Source organism: Apium graveolens, chromosome 6, assembly GCF_009905375.1.
Source record: "Apium graveolens cultivar Ventura chromosome 6, ASM990537v1, whole genome shotgun sequence".
Taxonomy (NCBI): domain Eukaryota; kingdom Viridiplantae; phylum Streptophyta; class Magnoliopsida; order Apiales; family Apiaceae; genus Apium; species Apium graveolens.
The window spans coordinates 54,510,445-54,529,110 of NC_133652.1; the positions used below are offsets into that span (position 1 = coordinate 54,510,445).

The 18,666-nt window shown below is 31.6% G+C and overlaps 3 protein-coding genes and 1 long non-coding RNA gene across 9 annotated transcripts; 3 read left to right on the top strand and 1 right to left on the bottom strand.

The window, feature by feature from the left end:
- Positions 1-6,320: 6,320 nt before the first annotated feature.
- Positions 6,321-7,293, top strand: LOC141667799 (putative germin-like protein 2-1). The gene is made up of 2 exons (XM_074474423.1): positions 6,321-6,500; positions 6,619-7,293. Exons 1-2 carry the CDS (start codon positions 6,371-6,373, stop codon positions 7,167-7,169), a joined length of 681 nt encoding a protein of 226 aa, XP_074330524.1. The 5' UTR covers positions 6,321-6,370; the 3' UTR covers positions 7,170-7,293.
- Positions 7,294-10,825: 3,532 nt separating this feature from the next.
- LOC141668095 (putative germin-like protein 2-1) lies at positions 10,826-11,827 on the top strand. Its single transcript, XM_074474788.1, has 2 exons — positions 10,826-11,053; positions 11,135-11,827. The coding sequence occupies exons 1-2, from the start codon at positions 10,924-10,926 to the stop codon at positions 11,671-11,673; spliced, it is 669 nt and encodes a 222-aa protein (XP_074330889.1). The 5' UTR covers positions 10,826-10,923; the 3' UTR covers positions 11,674-11,827.
- A 1,296-nt stretch (positions 11,828-13,123) lies between these two features.
- On the top strand, positions 13,124-14,091 carry LOC141667663 (uncharacterized). The gene is made up of 2 exons (XR_012552725.1): positions 13,124-13,438; positions 13,905-14,091. It is a non-coding gene; the product is annotated as an uncharacterized LOC141667663 (long non-coding RNA).
- Positions 14,092-14,725: 634 nt separating this feature from the next.
- On the bottom strand, positions 14,726-17,630 carry LOC141667388 (putative boron transporter 7). 6 transcript variants are annotated; one of them, XM_074473864.1, is made up of 8 exons: positions 17,055-17,627; positions 16,490-16,571; positions 16,160-16,319; positions 15,868-15,909; positions 15,651-15,789; positions 15,401-15,566; positions 15,159-15,326; positions 14,726-15,055 (listed from the first exon to the last, which is right to left on the bottom strand). In XM_074473864.1, exons 5-8 carry the CDS (start codon positions 15,765-15,767, stop codon positions 14,934-14,936), a joined length of 573 nt encoding a protein of 190 aa, XP_074329965.1. In that variant the 5' UTR covers positions 15,768-15,789; positions 15,868-15,909; positions 16,160-16,319; positions 16,490-16,571; positions 17,055-17,627; the 3' UTR covers positions 14,726-14,933. The 6 variants fall into 6 exon arrangements, with proteins under 6 accessions (XP_074329965.1, XP_074329966.1, XP_074329964.1 ...); XM_074473865.1 differs by having other exon boundaries at positions 15,868-15,913; XM_074473863.1 differs by having other exon boundaries at positions 15,868-15,967.
- Positions 17,631-18,666: the final 1,036 nt, after the last annotated feature.

Below are 18,666 nucleotides of genomic sequence, written 5' to 3' on the forward strand. Positions count from 1 at the left end.
CTCCTACCAGGATTCACTAAAGCAAAACAGATTCAACCTTTGAAGACTGCTGCAAGTGGTTTTGAAGCAAGAGTGGTTACTGGAAAGGAAGCAAGAGATAAAACTAGATTGGGAAGTGCTGATGAAAGAAGAATACAGAACACTACCAATGATCCAACTTCCTTAAGTGAACCAGGTATTGGAGCAACTCCTGAAAGATTGAATCAATTGGAATCTGTACAAATGGTTTACCATACCTACTTAAAAGAACACATCTTGTTGTATTTCATGACAGATGGTAGGGTTTATCATATAAGGGAAAATGCCATTCCACTGAAGTATTTTGAAGAACTGGAGCATTTATTATTCTTACTTCGAGTAAATGACAGAATAACTGAAAGTGCTGCAAACTATTTGAAGAATCAGATTCAGAGACAGAAAAGACTTTATTATGTTAAGTCTGACAACACATATCTTCCAAAGTACAGAGATCACAAGGGTGATATAGTTGAAATGAAGCCCAACACTGCTAAGATTATAACTACCTTTCTGGGTTACAGGGCTGTGGAATTCAATCTAGAGTCTGATAAGGCATATTTGATCAGACTGGATCAGGATATAAGAAAAGCTAGAATTAATGATCTCAGGGCTGCAATCTTTCAAACTGGTGAAGATACTGCAGAACTTAAAGATGCTAAAAGGAGGATGATTGATGAACTCAGATATGCTGAGAGATATTTATTGAAGAACTATCTCAGAACAACTCCTGACATCAGAGATATCAGAAGATGAAGCCAAGTCAAGATCTACAACTACTTAAATTCTGATATTTGTACAGACTGAAGTTGTTATCAGAAGTTAAGGATTGGTAAAGCTTTAAGGACTGTAAGTTGTAGTTATCTAGTCTAATTCTCATGCATTTGTACTTCATGTTTTTGACATCATCAAATATCTGTTAAACATGTATATTATGCTAATTTACAAGTTGGGGGAGATTGTTAGATATATTTGATAATGTCATGGCTAATATGATTTATGTTTAGTTTTCAGATCTTACTTAAACAGGATAAATCAGTACTTACTGAAAGTCAGGACTTAAGGATATTAGTACTTATATTATCAGAAGATAATCATCAGAAGATGGATATCAGAACTTAAGTACTGAAGGACGTTCAGATAAGGACAGCAGCTGATTAAAGGAAAGAAGATCGAGATAAACATAAGAAGAGATATGCATGAAGAAGGAATTCTATGAAGAATAGAATACTTGAAAGAAAAGATATCTGATTGATAAATTTTAGGAAGCAGAATTATATTCCATATCAATTAGCGATTATCTTGTAACTGTGTAGTATATAAACACAGACATAGGGTTTACACTAAAAGTGTTATCTTATTCGAGAAGATTATTCATTGTAACCCTAGCAACTCTCGTGATATTTGTTCATCACTGAGAGGTAACAGTTCCATACTGTAACAGAGTTTATTGTTTCAATAAAGTTTGTTTTCTGTTACTTGAGTTATTAAAGTTCGATTTGATTGTACTATACACTGTATTCACCCCCTCTACAGTGTGTGTGTGACCTAACAATATACCTAATTTTAAATTCTTAAAACAAGCATATATAATCCTTAATTGAAATAGTGAGAAAGAAACAGAGGGTACAAGAGAAAGACATAGAGACAAAGTCTCTGAAGCTAATTAGAGAAAGGGAGAGAGAGAGGGATGTTAACCAGGTGAAAGAGGGGTTGTCAAGGTAGAGAAAGTAAGGGATTTTAAGTTTTTAATGTTATAATTAAAAAACTGCAGCACAATATTGACCGAAATATCGAACTATGTATTGGCCGGTCTTTACGACGTGGTAGCATGGCAAGGATCGGTTAATTATAATTTGGATTTCTAATCGTATTAATTGATCATTTTTCTTTTAATCTTTTAACAACTGCTCAACAGTCAATATAATTGGTCGGAATAAGATATGTCAATGGTTAATCAACCAAATTTAACTGCGATTATAATAATCGGTCAGTAAAAATAGATCATTAATTCCTTTGTAATTCCGATTGATTGTAAATATTAGTCGTTTTCTTCCCATTTATATATTGGTTCGGTTAGTATTGTGCGGTCGGAAATGACTCTATTTCTTGTAGTGTAAGTAGGTGTATCACATTATTTATTTAATAAAAGTAAAAAAGATATATATAAGAGCCTATTCCTGTTAATATAATTTAGTAGATGCGATATGCAATACCAGAACATCTAAGTAGTTTGAACTTAATTTTATAAGGACATGGCAAGCGGAAAATAATTTAATTAAGTATTCAGTGTTTATGACAGAATAGATTTTTCACAAAGTATGTGAAAGAATCATTATTTTCTGTCAGGAAATTAGCTTTTCGAAACAAATTTACTAACTTTATCACAATTGCCCTTTCTCCTTGTATTGTGAGCCCTAACTTTTAATTTCTCAAAATATTTGCAGAATTATCTATAATATATTATAATAGACGAAATATTAAAAGTTTGATAGTAGGTCGGTACTTACTAAAATTACTTAATTACCCTTACTTAATCTGAGTATATTCTTAATCAAATTATATTAAAGTCATTAAAAAAGACTACTTCAAATTAAAAATTTGATAATTGGTCGATCGTACAATGCTTGCTAAATTTACTTAAATGTCCTGACTTAATTAATTTCAAAAACTGTTTTTTAGAAAATTTATACTATACTATGATAGACAAAATATCAAAAGGTTGGTAGTCGGTCTGTACTTACTGAAATTACTTAATTTAACTTACTTAATTTTACTATATTATAATTTAACTTATATTAAAGTCGTTAAAAAATGTCTACTCCAAATTGAAAATTTGATAATTAGTCTATCGTACAATGCTTGCTAAATTTATTTAAATGTCCTTACTTAATTACTTTCAAGAAAAAATTATATATTACTGGGAAAATGATAGAGACCTTAAATATATTTACCAAAATTTTTCCTGAATACTGTTGTGTCAACTTTGTAATTACTAAATTTCCAAATAATAATATGGACCATACATATATACATATGAGTCCCCAAATTAAAATGCGTCACATATTTGTTCTGTCATTTAATAAAAAATTTGGATAATAAATTTGGGATACCTAACACTACTCACATTACTTTTCATTGTTAATCCATGACAACACAACATGAACGGCTCTAACAAATCTACGATCACGCATAACACTCGTTTTCGTCTTCTCTCCTGTATTCAAACCTTTCCATTTCACAACACTAACCTTTTAATTTCTCGAACATAATTCGAATTTCAGTTTAGCTCTCCAAACAATATGCGAGAACAATTTTATACCTATTTTCATTCAATTACATTTTATTAATTAAATCTATCTATTTATAATTAATAACTTTTATTAATAACAAATCTCTTTTTAAGTAATATTTTGGTTTCACTTATTTTTTATTTCTACCAACTTTTGGTTTCAGCTTTTATGATTCATGTTATAATTCTAAGTTTATTGTTTTTATTTTTGTTATTCTTATATGACTTATAATTCTATATATATTATTTTTGGGGAATTTACCAAAAATACTAGTTTTTGTAAAATTATTTGCGGTTTTACTAACTTCTGAAAAGATTTGAAAAAATACCATTTTACTCTGAAAATATTTACAAAAATACGATGTTGTATAATAGGTTGTAATTTAGTGTAAATTGTGTAACTGTTTTAGGTTGCATTTTATGTTACATTTTATGCCGTAAATATGATTTCAATTTACGGTTTCTTTTTTATAATTTCAAGTTGCAAATGTGGTTGCAAAAATGATTGCAAGTATTTTGCAAATATTTTTAAAAAGTGATAGTATTTTTGCAAAAATTTTGTAAAACTTGTGTATTTATGAAAAAATCCTTTATTTTTACCCATTTTTTGAATTTTATAAGCCATACTTTTTTATTTTTTTATTGGTTTGAATCCTGTTTTTAATTATATTTTAAAATAAATAGGTTCATATATTAGCCCAACTAAATAGGTTTCGAAAAATATAAATCACGATCAAGTAAATAGGTCATGTGTTTAAATTGAAATATTTTAATTTAGAATACTTAATTTGTTGGTGAAATTTCATTTTAAATAAAATAGTATGGATATTATAAATACTGTATTTTGATTTCACCCCTTAAAAATAATAAAGATTGTTCAAACCTTATTATGATTACAATTCTATATCAGTAGAACTCTAAATTATTTTTTGGTAGATACTTGTTTAGTACGGTTACGCTGTATTTGTGTTTGACCCCTAGATTTTTATTTCATATAGATTTTTATGTTATTTTTTAACAAAATATAGATTCCTGGAATCATATTATAATTATGATATTTCTATTTTCCCTCTTTTATTTTTATTAAAATAATAAATTAGAATCATTTGTACATTGTAATTAATAAGGGAATCCATTTTTAAGGGTACTTTGGTTTCACCATTTTCGGTTTTACGAACTTTAATTTCACCCCTTTTAAATGTTACTATAGCTCTAAATATATGATTATTATTCTTTTTTTATTCCTATATGACTTTCTATATGTAATATTTTCCTTTTTTATTTTTATATACCAAATATTTATATTATTTTTATATAAATGGAATCGTATATATATAATGTTTTAGTATTTAATTACTTATACATCAAAATTATATATAATAATAATATAAAAATATATTACTACTAAAAGACCCGTGCATAGCAGCACTGCATCTCCCGGTTTTTAAACTATTTTAAAATAAACGGCTCATATATACCTTATTTTGATCAACTAACTGAGTAATTAAAGATTGTTCAAACCTTATTATGATTACAATTCTATATCATAATAAGAAATATACCTTATTTTGATCAACTAACTGAGTTGTGGAGGCATTAGACGGATGGATATAGTAGACACTTGATCGATCTTGATTCGTCTGATTAGTTGCAGTTTGATTTGTTTGTGTATTTATTATTTGCTTTGAATTAAGCAAATAGTTTGCAGGCTATTGCGTGAGCCCATAGGGTTTACCCAGTGCGCATCAAAGGGTAGCGGCTGCGGGTTACCTACGATAAAAAAATAATGTTTAAGAGTAATTTTGATTGAAAAAAAAGTAATTTTGACAAATACTTAGTGTTCAAACAATTGACAAGAAATGAGGACTGATCCGTGATTTAGAACAGAATTTCTCAACAAAGAAACACAATCAGATAACAAGAAGTATTCGCAGATGTTGAACACTCGTCAATCACCAGAATTTAGTGATTAGGTTTTAGTACTCAATTTTCCGACGCAAGGATAATGATAGAATATCCGGAATTACTGGATAACACGAAAAATAAATGCAAACAGACAATCAATGTATATATATCAGAAATTACGCATATAGCTATCCATAAAACGAAGAATTAACTCAAATTCAACAATCTATAATTGATCGAATGAACCTGAATTTGTATACGAATAGTAATTATGCAGGAATAACAATGAAACGTCGAAGAATGATGAATAACTAAGAAATCGCCAATAGAATCGTCTACACGGGGTCTGATACCATGTTATCTTTTCTGAAAGTAAAAATCTCATCGAAGAAAAGAGAAGAAGTAATTACAATGTGTGTTCTTGATTACACATATACACAGATCTATTCAAAACTAATAAAAATGGAGGAAAAGTTTGTTATTCTAACTTAACAGATGTCAGCTCTGTATTGGACTATGAGAATAGTCTAGAAGGCTTGAACTTTGCTGATGTGAAGGTCTTAATATGTCAATAAACATTCTTTTGGGGCAGAAGTGGTAGGTTATATAATATATAAACATATTATTAAGCAGGTAAACCTGATTCAAACACATGCAAAGTTTTTACCAGCTGCAGGAGAATTAGCTTAGACGCGGGTTGAATTTGTCTCAAAATCATTTGCTGAATACATTGCAATTTGAATATCTGCTCAGAAGCTGACTAGTTAGCTATATTGTTATTAACATTGAAAAACATACTTGAGTTACTTGGTTTTTTCATTATTGTTTCTTGAGGAAACTAGAAGCAGTGAACCTGATACATTTAAAAACTAGTTAAAGATGATCTATTGGATAGACTTTCAACCAAGTTATGTCACAACAATAAATATAAATAAATAACAGATGCCAATTACATATATAGTTTTACTACTTCTCTGTATCTTGAATATGTCAGTGCCATAGGTAAGCAATTTTGTATATATTTTATCCTCTCTGTCACACTTTCCCTGGTAGAAGTTTTCTATATAAGCCTTGGACAAGATCCATATCTTTACAACTCAACTCTCAGAACTCATCATTTGGTCTCTTAGCATTTTTTTTAACCAAAAGTTTTCAAATATGGATTCTTCAAGGGGCTCCAAACTTGTTTTCATATGTTTAATTGTAAGTAGTATGACTTGCTTTGTTGCTCTGGCCACTGATAATAATCCTCTTCAGGATTTCTGTGTTGCTGATGCAAATAGCCCAGGTATATATATATTTTAAATGCATGCATTCTTGACGTAACTACCTCATTTTCATATTATCTGTTGTCTACATTTTACTTGTACACTACAAACATCTGACAGACTTGCTTCTTTTTTCAGTTTTGGTGAACGGACTAGTTTGTAAGGACCCCAAGGTTGTAACCGAAAACGACTTCTTTACTAGCGGATTGAACGTAGCTGGTGACACATCATCCAATAAAGTTGGATCAAATGTAACCACAGTTAATGTTGCTAGGATTCCTGGACTCAACACGCTTGGCATTTCTCTTGTTCGTATCGACTTTGCACCATATGGAATCAATGCTCCACACACACATCCCCGTGCTACTGAAATTTTGACAGTTATCAAAGGTACATTGAGGGTAGGATTTGTCACTTCAAATACAGAAAATCGTCATATCACCAAAGTCCTTAACGAAGGTGATGTGTTTGTGTTCCCGGAAGGTCTTATACACTACCAACAAAATATTGGACATGATAATGCGGTAGTGATTGCTGCTCTTAGCAGCCAAAACCCAGGGGTTATCACCATCGCAAACGCTGTATTCGGAGCCAATCCTAATATATCTGCTGATATTCTTGCCAAAGCATTCCAACTAAACAAAAACACAGTCCAGCAATTGCAGGCGCATTTTGATGAAGCAGATTGATGAACGTATTGGATTTATTATATATTTCTTAATTAAGGCTGTTAAGCCATTGCTCAGTTGTTTAATTACTGTTATTTGACATTGTTGCCTTTAATTTTTATTTGTATCGCCATGTTCTTGTAGTTGTTGGTATCAGCCTTATTAAATAAAATCTCATCGGTGACTGAAGTTATGGCTCTACTTTACTTTAGGAACTCCAGATAATATTTGTTAAGCTTTGACATTTCTTGTGTGCATTTAAAAAGAGACATCTTCTAAATCTTTCTGATGTTGTTTTTCCAAATGTAGTCGATTTAATTAGTTAAGTTCTCTTTAAATAACTAGTAAGTTTCCACTCTCTTCTTATTCTCAACTCTAGGCCAACTAGGTACTTTATCATAGTACAACATATTCATCTCTAATCTTAAACTCTCACGAAAAACAAGTTTAGCCTAATTTTTATATAAATTTAATAAAAATAATCATTTTTCAAAAATTAGCCAACTTTAACATTCGGCATATCCAATTGTCCAAATATATAAGATACAAACTATCATTTGGAGTATTCTATGTATATAGTATACCAAACTGTCAGTAGGGTACCTAATATAAATTGAGATACCCAATTACTTATAGTGGAGTATCCAATTGGCTAAAATTGATCATCGTTTTTAGAATGGTTATTTTGATTAAATTTTTAATAATTGATAATTTTATCATTTTATTCTTTCGATTTTGTGTGTTATGATTTATCTTTTTTTAAGATATCTAAATATGTTAGGAATTAATAGTATGCATAACCATATTTTTGTGATTATAAATTCTTTTTGTAAAGGAAATTGATTATAAAATTTGATCATGTATATTAACATTAAGAGTAAAATATATTTTGCACCACCTAACAATTTACGTTTTTTCCGAATTTGTTCTATTTTATTTATCTTGGCACCTTGTGCCTAAAATATTAATTGTCGGTTCGTTTTACATCTCCGAATCGTTTAGTGTCCTAATTAACTATTACCGAAAAATTGACCATGGGCAAAATTGGGAAAAATATCATTCAAAGTTTAGATAATAACAGAATAAAACCTCATAATTCCAAATTTCAAAAATCAACAACTTTGAAAATGTTATTGAACTCCAACTCTCTGGTGGTTACAGTAACCAGCATAGAGTTCCATAATGAGCACTATCCATTTCTAACATCTAATTTGGTGTTTGGTAATTTTTGAAAGGAAAATGCTAAGGGTACCAAATTGGTTCCCAAAAATAGTTACAAAATGTCAAGTGTCAAATTTTTATTGGCTAAATGAAAATGGACCCCCATGCATTTACATCAAAAGCACCAATTAAATCATTTTAAACTGCCACATCAACCATGACACATCTTTTTTTAACAATTTTTTGTAAAATTTTTTGTGCATCTAGCACTACTCTTTTGAAATTCGGTTGATTTGGGGTTTTGATTACGATTAGGGTTAATTAAATGTTCTTGAAATCAATCTACTATGTCGTGGTGTTAGTGGCATCCAAATCGAGCATGTGAGTAACAGTCGTGAAACTCTCATCGAACCCCAAAAGATTCTATTCAAAATTATTGAAAGATGTAAGGAACTAAAACCTGATTTTAGGGTTTTATTGTTTAAAATTGGGGGTTTAATTTCTAGACATTTTTTATAATTTTTGATATTATAGATAGCTTTCACTTATCATTAGCAATCGATCCATGTATTTATTTGTAAATTTTGTGTTTGATTCAGTAGAAAACGAAGTTAGGATTTTGTGTGGTTTGTTCTCCGTAATATTGGACTTCAATTTTGATTATACAATAATTACGGAATCGGAAAATAAAAGCATGAGTACATGTGATAGACCGTATTCGGGAAAGTTACTAAAAATATAACTAGTTAATCATAAACGAATCTCGTTTTAGTGAGTAGTACTTTTATTATATTTTTCAAATCATATCATACAAGATAAATTTGAAATTTTATAATTAATTTTTATATGAATAAAATTGATATATCTTAATATCTGTATGGTTGGATCATTGAAAAATATTTCTTTTTTAAAAAAAATATTTGCTTACTAACGACCGTCGCAAGTTATTGTGCGCCGAAAAATTGAGAAAGGTTGAATTTACCGCCAAAAGTTTGGCAAAAATTTCAAATTTACCGCTTCCGCCGATTTCAGTTGTAAGTTGGATGATCTTAACTTTTCTGTCATAAGTTTCCTGTCGTAATGGAAAGTTCAAATCGACGTAATTTTCAAATAACGTTGTATGAATTTCCCTTTTTTTAATGTCTAATGCCAAATTTTAATTATGAAATATTATTCTTGCGACGATTTGGTTTTCCGTCATAAAAAATTATCATAATCTGACATAAAGTGGCGTACCCAATTATTTCGTCGCAAATTTTCCATTACAAATGAACTCTTGTAGTGTGGTGAAAAGAGCTTTCTGATTCTACCATTGCACAAACTAATGTTAATAGTCAATTTGGACGAAATATGGTCAAAAAAGTTCAAATTAAAACAACTAATATTTAGGTTCAAGGTGCCAAAATTTAAATAATATATAACCATTTTAAAAAAAGGCATATTGCTATGGATGCAAAATAATATTTACTCTAAAATTAACTTTTAATTTTTTTTCATGCACCGTAAGTTTAAAAACCCCAAATCTATATTCGTGATGTCTAATGTTAGTGAGTAAATCACATAATAATAATCATACTTAGACGTCGATTTTCTTAAAATTATTAGAATTACAATTTTTCAAAATATTGATTGAATTTTTAATCTAATGTTTTCGTTTCCCAGAAGCACATAAAAATCAATCTTACATGATTTAGCACTAAAAAAATGTTATCAAATATTACATGTAATGTACCTTCAGGATAAGGATGATACTTAAATCGTTAATTGTATATATTACACCTCGAAGTTGAATTTTAGTACAATACTGTGAAAGATCAAAAAAATTAATATTGAAAATATTAAAATCACAATTATCTATATAAATGTACCTTAAATACCTTAAATTGAACTAGGTTTGTTATATTAGGTAAGACTTCCATGATTCCCTTCACCTTGCTGGTTTATTAGTAACTTAATAAGCAGCCAGCGTTCTTTTGTGGCAGCAATGGTATGTTACAAGTATATATAAACTTATAAGCAGGTAAAATTGATTGAAATACATGCAAAGTTAATTACACGTGGGTTGAAATGTCTTGAACTCATTTTGCGGAATACATTGCATTTTGAATATATGCTCAGAAGCTGACAGTTCGCTATTTTATTAATAACATTAAGAAACAGATTGAGGTGCTTGGTTTTTTATTATTGTTTCCTGGGGAATACTAAAAGCAGTGCACCTAATAAATTTAACAATTAGTTAAAGATGATCTGTTGGATAGACTTTTAACCAAACTATGTCATGCACATATATATAATTAAAATAACAAATGCCAGATACTTAGTTTTACCACTTCAATTCTCGACCGAATTGCCATTTTTACTACTTCCGGTATCTTGACTGTGCATAATTTATATAATTAAATCAGACTCATTCTTATTACATTGACTATGTCATGCAAGCAATATATGTGTATCTTTTATCCTCTCTGTCACACTTTCCCTCGTTAAAGTATTGTATATAAGCCATAGACAATATCTATGTCTTCACAACTCAACTCTCAAAGCTCATTATCTGTTCTCTAAACGTTTCTCCAACTCGTTTATACATATCACAATTATATCCAAAAGTTTGAAGATGGTTTCATCAAGTGGCTCCAAAGTTCTTTTTATATGTTTTGTTATAAGTAGTATGACTTGCTTTGTTGCTCTGGCGACCGATAATAATCCTCTTCAGGATTTTTGCGTTGCTGATGCAAATAGCCCAGGTATATATATTTCATGCATGATTCACATATTTAACTAACTCACTTTGTTGTTCACTTTGAAAAATATAATTCTTTTTTCAGTGTTGGTGAACGGACTAGTTTGTAAGGACCCCAAGGTTGTAACTGAAAACGACTTCTTTACTGGCGGATTGAACATAGCCGGTGACACATCATCCACTAAAGTTGGATCAAATGTAACTACGGTTAATGTTGCCAGGATTCCTGGACTCAACACTCTTGGCATTTCCCTTGTTCGTATTGACTTTGCACCATGGGGAATCAATGCTCCACATACTCATCCACGTGCTACTGAAATTTTGACAGTTATCAAAGGTACATTGAGGGTTGGATTTGTCACTTCGAATCCAGAAAATCGTCATATCACCAAAGTCCTTAACGAAGGTGATGTGTTTGTGTTCCCAGAAGGTCTTGTACACTATCAACAGAATATTGGACACGATAATGCAGTAGTAATTGCTGCTCTTAGCAGCCAAAATCCAGGGGTTATCACCATTGCTAATGCTGTGTTTGGAGCCAATCCTGATATATCTGCTGACATTCTTGCCAAGGCTTTCCAACTAAACAAAAACACAGTCCAGCAGCTGCAGGCACGATTTTAAGCAGGTGAACGTATTGGATTGGTTATAATTAATTCTTATGGCTGTGAAGCCATTGTTCAATTATTGTTTAATTACTAATATTTGACATTGATGATTTTGATATTTCATTGTATCGCAATTTGCTTGTTGGCATCAACCTTAAATAAAAATATCAGCGGTGACTGATTGTGTTTTATATATCTTGGTTAATTGCAAGCCTCAAAACTTTGAGGTTTTACCATATCATTGTGATATTGGAGGCTAAGACAGCCTCAATGACATCTCATTCAATATGATCACATATTTCTTTTTCTTACTTTTTAACTTCTACTAAAACCTAGGAAGCACGAGTGCGTGTGCGTGAGTGCGGGTGCGCGATACGGGGATACGAGAATTCGGCAAAAACTTAAAGTTTTAGTCTAAAACTTAAGAAGGCCTTTATTAATAAAAAACTTAAAAAGGCCTCATCAGTCTCATAATCGGTCAAGACAATTTTTGTGATTATCCGATTAGAATGAAAGCACTTCATTCAAATGTATTTGCTAAAAACATCTCACATCAATCTGTTTGGCATGACTTGTGCAATTTAAGTGTTGATAGAATTGCTTCTTGTATTGTTGTCACGCCAGTATTGAGGAAACCGAATGTATAAGGTAAGTACCTTTATGAAATGTGGAATTTTCATAGCCAAATCTTCCACTTGTATAATATAAATTTCAACAAAGTCAAATGGACGAGAATAGTATGTAAATTTAGTTAAAACATATACATTGACGGTTATTTTCCGACTGCATATGAAACAGGGTTTTGAACTGTCTCTGAGATTTTTTCCTGACATGAATTCCTTCTATTACTAAGAGGTTATCTATTATATATTCATCTGAATGCCTTTAAAAGAACTTTTGAATGAAAGTCCTAATTTACTTGTGTGAGCATGTAGAGTTTTTCTTAAAGTATCCTCACCAAAGGTGATAGACCGGTGGTTATTAGACTAACCATCCTCAAATCTCAAAAATTAAAACAATATGTATTTTAGGACGGAGTGAGTATTTCAAAATGATAGTAATTCGAATTTAAGTTACAATTGAATTGCCTAGTACAAATCACATTTTTTAGCCTATTAATCAAGCTAGTTTTTTTCTTAAGAAGAAGAATAACTTAATCAAGTAGTTTGCTAGTTGGCATATTTAAAGAGTATAAGATCTTGTTCGGATCTTTTTCTACTATATTAAAATTTTAGAGCGACTGATTACTTAACATGATATTGGAGCTTGATTTATAAAGGGACTCGATTTCGAGCTCTCACCTTCATTTATTTGATTTAAATTAAATATTGTAATTGGTACAAGTATTCGTATTGGTTATATTTGTTAAGCTTAAGATTTTAGAGCGATTGAACACTTATCATGCATGTAGGCGATTGAACACTTATCATGCATGTAGGCATGTATACCCATGCATAGTTGGCACTTATTGGCATACATCTACCTCTTCTTTACTCCCTCTCTTTATGCCTTTCTCTAATTGATGGACCTCACCTACAAAACCTACAACTTCAATTCTCATTTATCTCAAAGGGCCCTGCTCCTTAAGAGCATAATTACTTCTTCAGGTCCTCTCTCGTTCTCTCTCTGTTTCACCGACCTTACTCATGCATACTGCAATTTGGGAAGAGAACAAGCTGCTCTCTCGTGGAATATAATCTGAAATTTTTTCGAATGACTATGCAGCCGGAAACACAAAAGATGGATCAAGTAGATAGAGGTTACAATTCGGAAGTTAATAGGTACGTATCTATTTAATATCTATGCATGTGTTTTGCTCTTTCTGATTCAGATTCACATTTCTTCAGATAATATAAGGCAAATTATAAAAACCGCAGATTTCTAAATTGAACCCAACATATCATATATGTGTCACTATGAAGGAGGGTTTACTCGAAAAGGATAAGCTATAAGTAAATTTTATGCCTACTTCTAGGCATAGGCGGGGGCACATGGGGCCTCTCGGTGCCATGCCCCCGTAAGTTTCAAAAAAGCATATTTGTTTACTCCTAGAAGCAGTGGCGGAGGCAGGATATAATCCTAAGGGGCTAAGATTTGTTTATGGGAAACAAATCTTACCGTAAGAAGAAACTTCTTAGGCATGTTAAAATGATAAAAACAAGGATTTCTGTTTTTTGATTTCTTGATGTACTTATTTTGGAATGGTAAGAATTAATTCTGACTACAAAAGAGGTTCTATTTTCGCAGTTGGAGTTGCCTCTGTTGCTTCAGCTCTATATGTGAAGTTTGCGCACAGTGTTGTGCAGGACTTTGTGCAGCAGCTTGTGTTTCTTGTTTTTAGTTGTGTAAAGCCTTCGCTTAGTTGAAAAGTATCCGTGATTACCAAGTATCTGGATCTGATTGTTATATGATTTAAAGGAATACCTCAACACGATCTTATAATCTTCAACGCTTCTCTCAATTGTACAATTACACAAATCAACAACCAGACAACGACATAAATATATAAATACATCGGCTGGAGGATCAATCCTACGACCCTTCCTAAACCGAGCTCGGATACCATGTTAAAGTAACCAAAGTTTTAGAGTCACTGGTTATTTAACATGATATCTGAGCTCGATTTAAGGAGTGATCTTCGGTCTGTGTCCACTACACCATAAAATGCCTACTGTAATACCAAAAATCGTTGCATTAGGAGGTAAATATGTTGCTCTTGCCCCACTTTTAAGCTAAAGTAACATTTTCATAAAGATAGGTTTTTCCATGTTGCCTTAGAGGTGTAAGGTAACATCTTTGGTTCCTAAGGCAACATCGTGTTTTAACTTATTTATATGTTGCCTTAGCTTGCTAATGCAACATAAAGAGAGATCAGTTGTAACTTGTTTTTTATGTTACCTTAGAGTTCTAAAATATTTTTAAAAAAGTGGGACCCACATTTGGGCCCACAGTTATTACATGGAATATGGGTCCCATTTTTTTTTTATTGTAACATTTTATAAAGCTAATGTACCACTTTGCTAATAAAAAAATGAAAATTTTTTGTTGATATCTATGCAATCCCAAAAACAAATTCATTAACCCAACGATCCATCCAACAATACCATTTCATAAAATCGATGTACAATTTAAATGTACTATATCTAATACATCCTAAACTTCTTAATCTACTAAATACAAACATTACAAGCCTAATTTACGAGAATCGCAATTAACTTATATACCATGATACCAAGCAACAATAAATTATAATGGTAAGCAGAAGGGTTCTTTAGATTAAATTCCTTCTGTTGTGCCATTTGGGAAGCGACACTGTGGTCGAAAAAATAAAGACCGGCTATCATTATAGCTGGGATGATTGCAGCGAAGATGTATGCTGTAGGAACTGATCCCATATTCTGCAGTTCATAGATTGCAGATATTAGCAATAATTCTTGTAATATAAAGATGGAATCATCAACATGTGTTTTATAGACGTAAAAAAATTAGTGAGTATTTAACCTGGATTATTGGCCCACGACGAAACAATTTTTAAGTTACTAGCAGACGGAATACAAAGTCTTCTGGGAACTCCTGCAGGAACTTTATCAGGTACAAGTTCTGTGAATGCAGACCATTTTACTATTAATAAAGGAACTTCGTAATCTGCAGTGAAACTTCGTACCCAGCCTACAAGTATTTATTAATTTCAGTTTTAAGTTCGGAGAAAAAATAAATATTAAAACCCCGGAAGTTTCACAAACCTGGGCCAAACGGTGACGACCTCATTCTTCTACTCTTTAAGGAACTAAACAGTACACCAAATGCGAAAATGATTGCTAGCAGCCCGTTTACGTACTTCCACTGAAAATTATACTTCTCCTTAGAAGGACTCTCACCTTTAGGAATTTTAAACTCATTAATCAACCCCTGGAATACAAATTCAATTGACTCATTATTATTATGCACTTCTTAGGGGCACTACTAATTTTATTTTCATTACCAAGAAAATACCTTGACAGCTTCTTGCATGAAAAGAACTGCAATCAGCATACCAAAGAGTTCTCCTGCAATTCTTGTAAATCTTTTGATAATAGTGCAAGCATTGAATATTGCAAGGAGGACTAACATAAGAGCTGTCCAAACACAAACCCTGCAAAGAGAGGATAAATGTTACAGTCTAGAGATTGCAAGGTGTAACTTAAATAAAGAACTAACTTTTAAAACTTACCATCCAGCCCAAGCCAAGAACTAGTCTTTTCCAATGTCTGGCCTTCCTTTACAGAAATTATATAGGTAAGTATACATAATAACTGTAGGTTCTGCAACTCCTAATATCAATCAAATATAGAAGGAAGAATATCCACAGTATTCATTAATGTGCTTCTACGGTAGAAAGATAGTAATCGTGAAAGTATAACAAGTACATAAATCCTGCAGGGCCGCAGCACACTGAGATGAAGAAAGATAATCATGGAGCAGATTTTACTGTGTAATCTGTTATTACTCAAAAAAGCACTTACTGCGTAGTCATCATGAACACGCCATATTGTCTCACCGAGGAGATTGGTCACATATAAAACTGTCAGCTAAGGAAAATACTTGTGTTCTGACAGCGGAATGGTATTTGTGATGATCACCTCTTTAAACAAGCCGCTTGATAACCTTTCTATTGCAGGAGAACTACGTTAAGACACAGACATTTCATTATACCATTTCATTTTAAAATTATTGAAATGGCAGTTTTAATAATATCCTAATTTGCACTAGTCATGTCACTAAAGATCATTTTAAATATATTTATAATGAAAAGGGTAAAAATTGAATGTTATAAACCAAATAAGGTATTATACCTAAAGACAGCATGTGTTGTGCATGCATCAACTTCCCTGGCACCCTTTTGATGCAATAGAGCTGCTCCATTTGAGATGGTACCTGTAATTCACCGGTCAATTTACAAAGTTTTAATTCATATATACAAACTGATAAGCAAGGAAAAATCTCATGCTGATGCTTTAAAATTTAATTAATCCAAGCTTCCAATTCCACTTGATATGATCACGGATAATCTCTCTATATATGTATGTGTAATATGTGTGAAGCTAAGTAACCAACTCTTAAAAAACTTTAAGGTGTATAGAGGCGGCCTTAATTGGATCATAATATATTCATCTCTCCAGTTGGAGATTAACATGTGTTTACTTCTCTGCCAACTTTAAGGTGTATAGAGGCGACCTTGTTTACATATTCATCCAACTGGAATGTCACTTTATGGAGATTAACATGTGTTTACTTCATGTAGATCGAGCAACAAATAAACATGTAAATACCAATCTAAACAAATATAATGACTAAACTGAATCATGTTCAATACAATACATATATACACAGAAAGTAACAAAAAAAAAATATGCACACCTTATGCTTAGCAACTGAAGCATTATCACTACACAACTGAAGCAACTAAGAACCACAAACTCCTTCTCTTTCATCGAACCATCTTCAATCGCTTCCACAAAATCCGGAATCCCACCTACCTCCACAATCTCACTCCTCCCACCCTCCTTCCCCGCCAAACTACTCAAAACCACCATTGCCTTCTCTGCCATTCCACTCCCCTGTTCCCCCACCATCTCAACCAACAACTTCACAACACCAGCATTCACCGCCCTCTCCTTATTCACTTTCACCAACACAAGAAGAATGAATGGAGGCTTTCTTCAGAGTTTTCCCATGAGTTCCGAAACTTCTACGGTCTATTAATGTAAATCCCTAATTTTACCACAAACTACAAACCCTAATTGAATTTGGGAATGAAAAGTCCCAATTGAAACCAAGAGAAAACAAAAATAGAAGAGTGAGTGAAGATTAACTAAAGAGTTCAAAAATTTAAGAGAAGAGAAGATTTGATTGAATGGGAGAAAGGCCACAGAGTTGGGAGAAATAGTCTGTGAGAGAGGATAGGGTGGGAGGGAGTATTGAAGTGTCTTAACTCTGAAAATGTGGGCGGTCTTTTAGACCAAAATTTTGGCGGTTGTTTAAAAAAATTGGGGGCTTTTAAAATTTTAGTGACTAAAAATTTACATACAATTTTTGATATATTATTATTACTAATATTATAATTTAAGTTATTTTAAGAAAGAGCAATAATTATATAAATTTTTCAGTTTTAAAAATTCTTAGATTTACAGTTTTATATTGTTTTATATATATATATATATATATTTAAATAATTATTACTTTTGAAATGATTATTTTGATTTTTTTTAAAATTTTTCTGAATAAAATATCCATGTATCATATATCTTGTTATTTAAATTTTAATACAACTTTAAATTTTTTATAATGAATTAAAATTAATATTTAATCGCTTAAGAGAATATAGAGTATTTATATTTTAATACTCTAAGGTAACACTTTGACAAATATCTTGGAAGCTGTAACACTTTGCAGCTAATGCAACACCTTGTCTTTGGCTAAGATAACATAAAAAATATAATGTTAAATTAGCTCATAACTACCCTATCTAATGTAACATATTAGGTAACATTTTTTAGGGAGGGGGTTGCGGTAGGCCATCTATGGCGTAGTGGTCCTTCCACTCCATTTGTTTAATGTAAATATTTTGTTGATATCAATAGCCTCAATTAACACAGAAATTTGTCAAGGTGGAGTATCCTTTGAGGCAGAAAGATAGCTGCCATACAATTTGATTCAATTATGGCCTGACTAAAATTTCTTCTTGTGCCAAGCTGACAAGCCTTCCAGATTGCTATGACTTCTGTCTGTAAGGGAGAACTAGCATTAATAACATGAACTACTCCATCAATTATTTGACCATTCGATTACCCGAACTTGGTCTCTATGGAGAGAATATCGTTTGCTGGTTAAATCGTGATCTTCAAGGGGGATAATTACTTTGATCGATTCCAATATTCTATATATTTATAGGTTACAAGGAATAAATCTCATTTTCTATAAGTACCCTGTATAATGGCGAATGTCATATATTCCCGGTAACAAATGTTGG

Bases quoted from the DNA above. Each gene is read 5' to 3' on its own strand.
- LOC141667799 (XM_074474423.1), top strand. From the start codon at position 6,371: ATGGATTCTTCAAGGGGCTCCAAACTTGTTTTCATATGTTTAATTGTA. The intron at 6,501-6,618 runs GTATATATATAT...TTCTTTTTTCAG, and splicing joins TGCTGATGCAAATAGCCCAG to TTTTGGTGAACGGACTAGTT.
- LOC141668095 (XM_074474788.1), top strand. From the start codon at position 10,924: ATGGTTTCATCAAGTGGCTCCAAAGTTCTTTTTATATGTTTTGTTATA. The intron at 11,054-11,134 runs GTATATATATTT...TTCTTTTTTCAG, and splicing joins TGCTGATGCAAATAGCCCAG to TGTTGGTGAACGGACTAGTT.
- LOC141667388 (XM_074473868.1), bottom strand. From the start codon at position 15,767: ATGTTAGTCCTCCTTGCAATATTCAATGCTTGCACTATTATCAAAAGA. The intron at 15,327-15,400 runs GTTTGTGAAACT...AAATACTTGTAG, and splicing joins GTCGTCACCGTTTGGCCCAG to GCTGGGTACGAAGTTTCACT. The intron at 15,056-15,158 runs GTTAAATACTCA...TATGAACTGCAG, and splicing joins GTCGTGGGCCAATAATCCAG to AATATGGGATCAGTTCCTAC.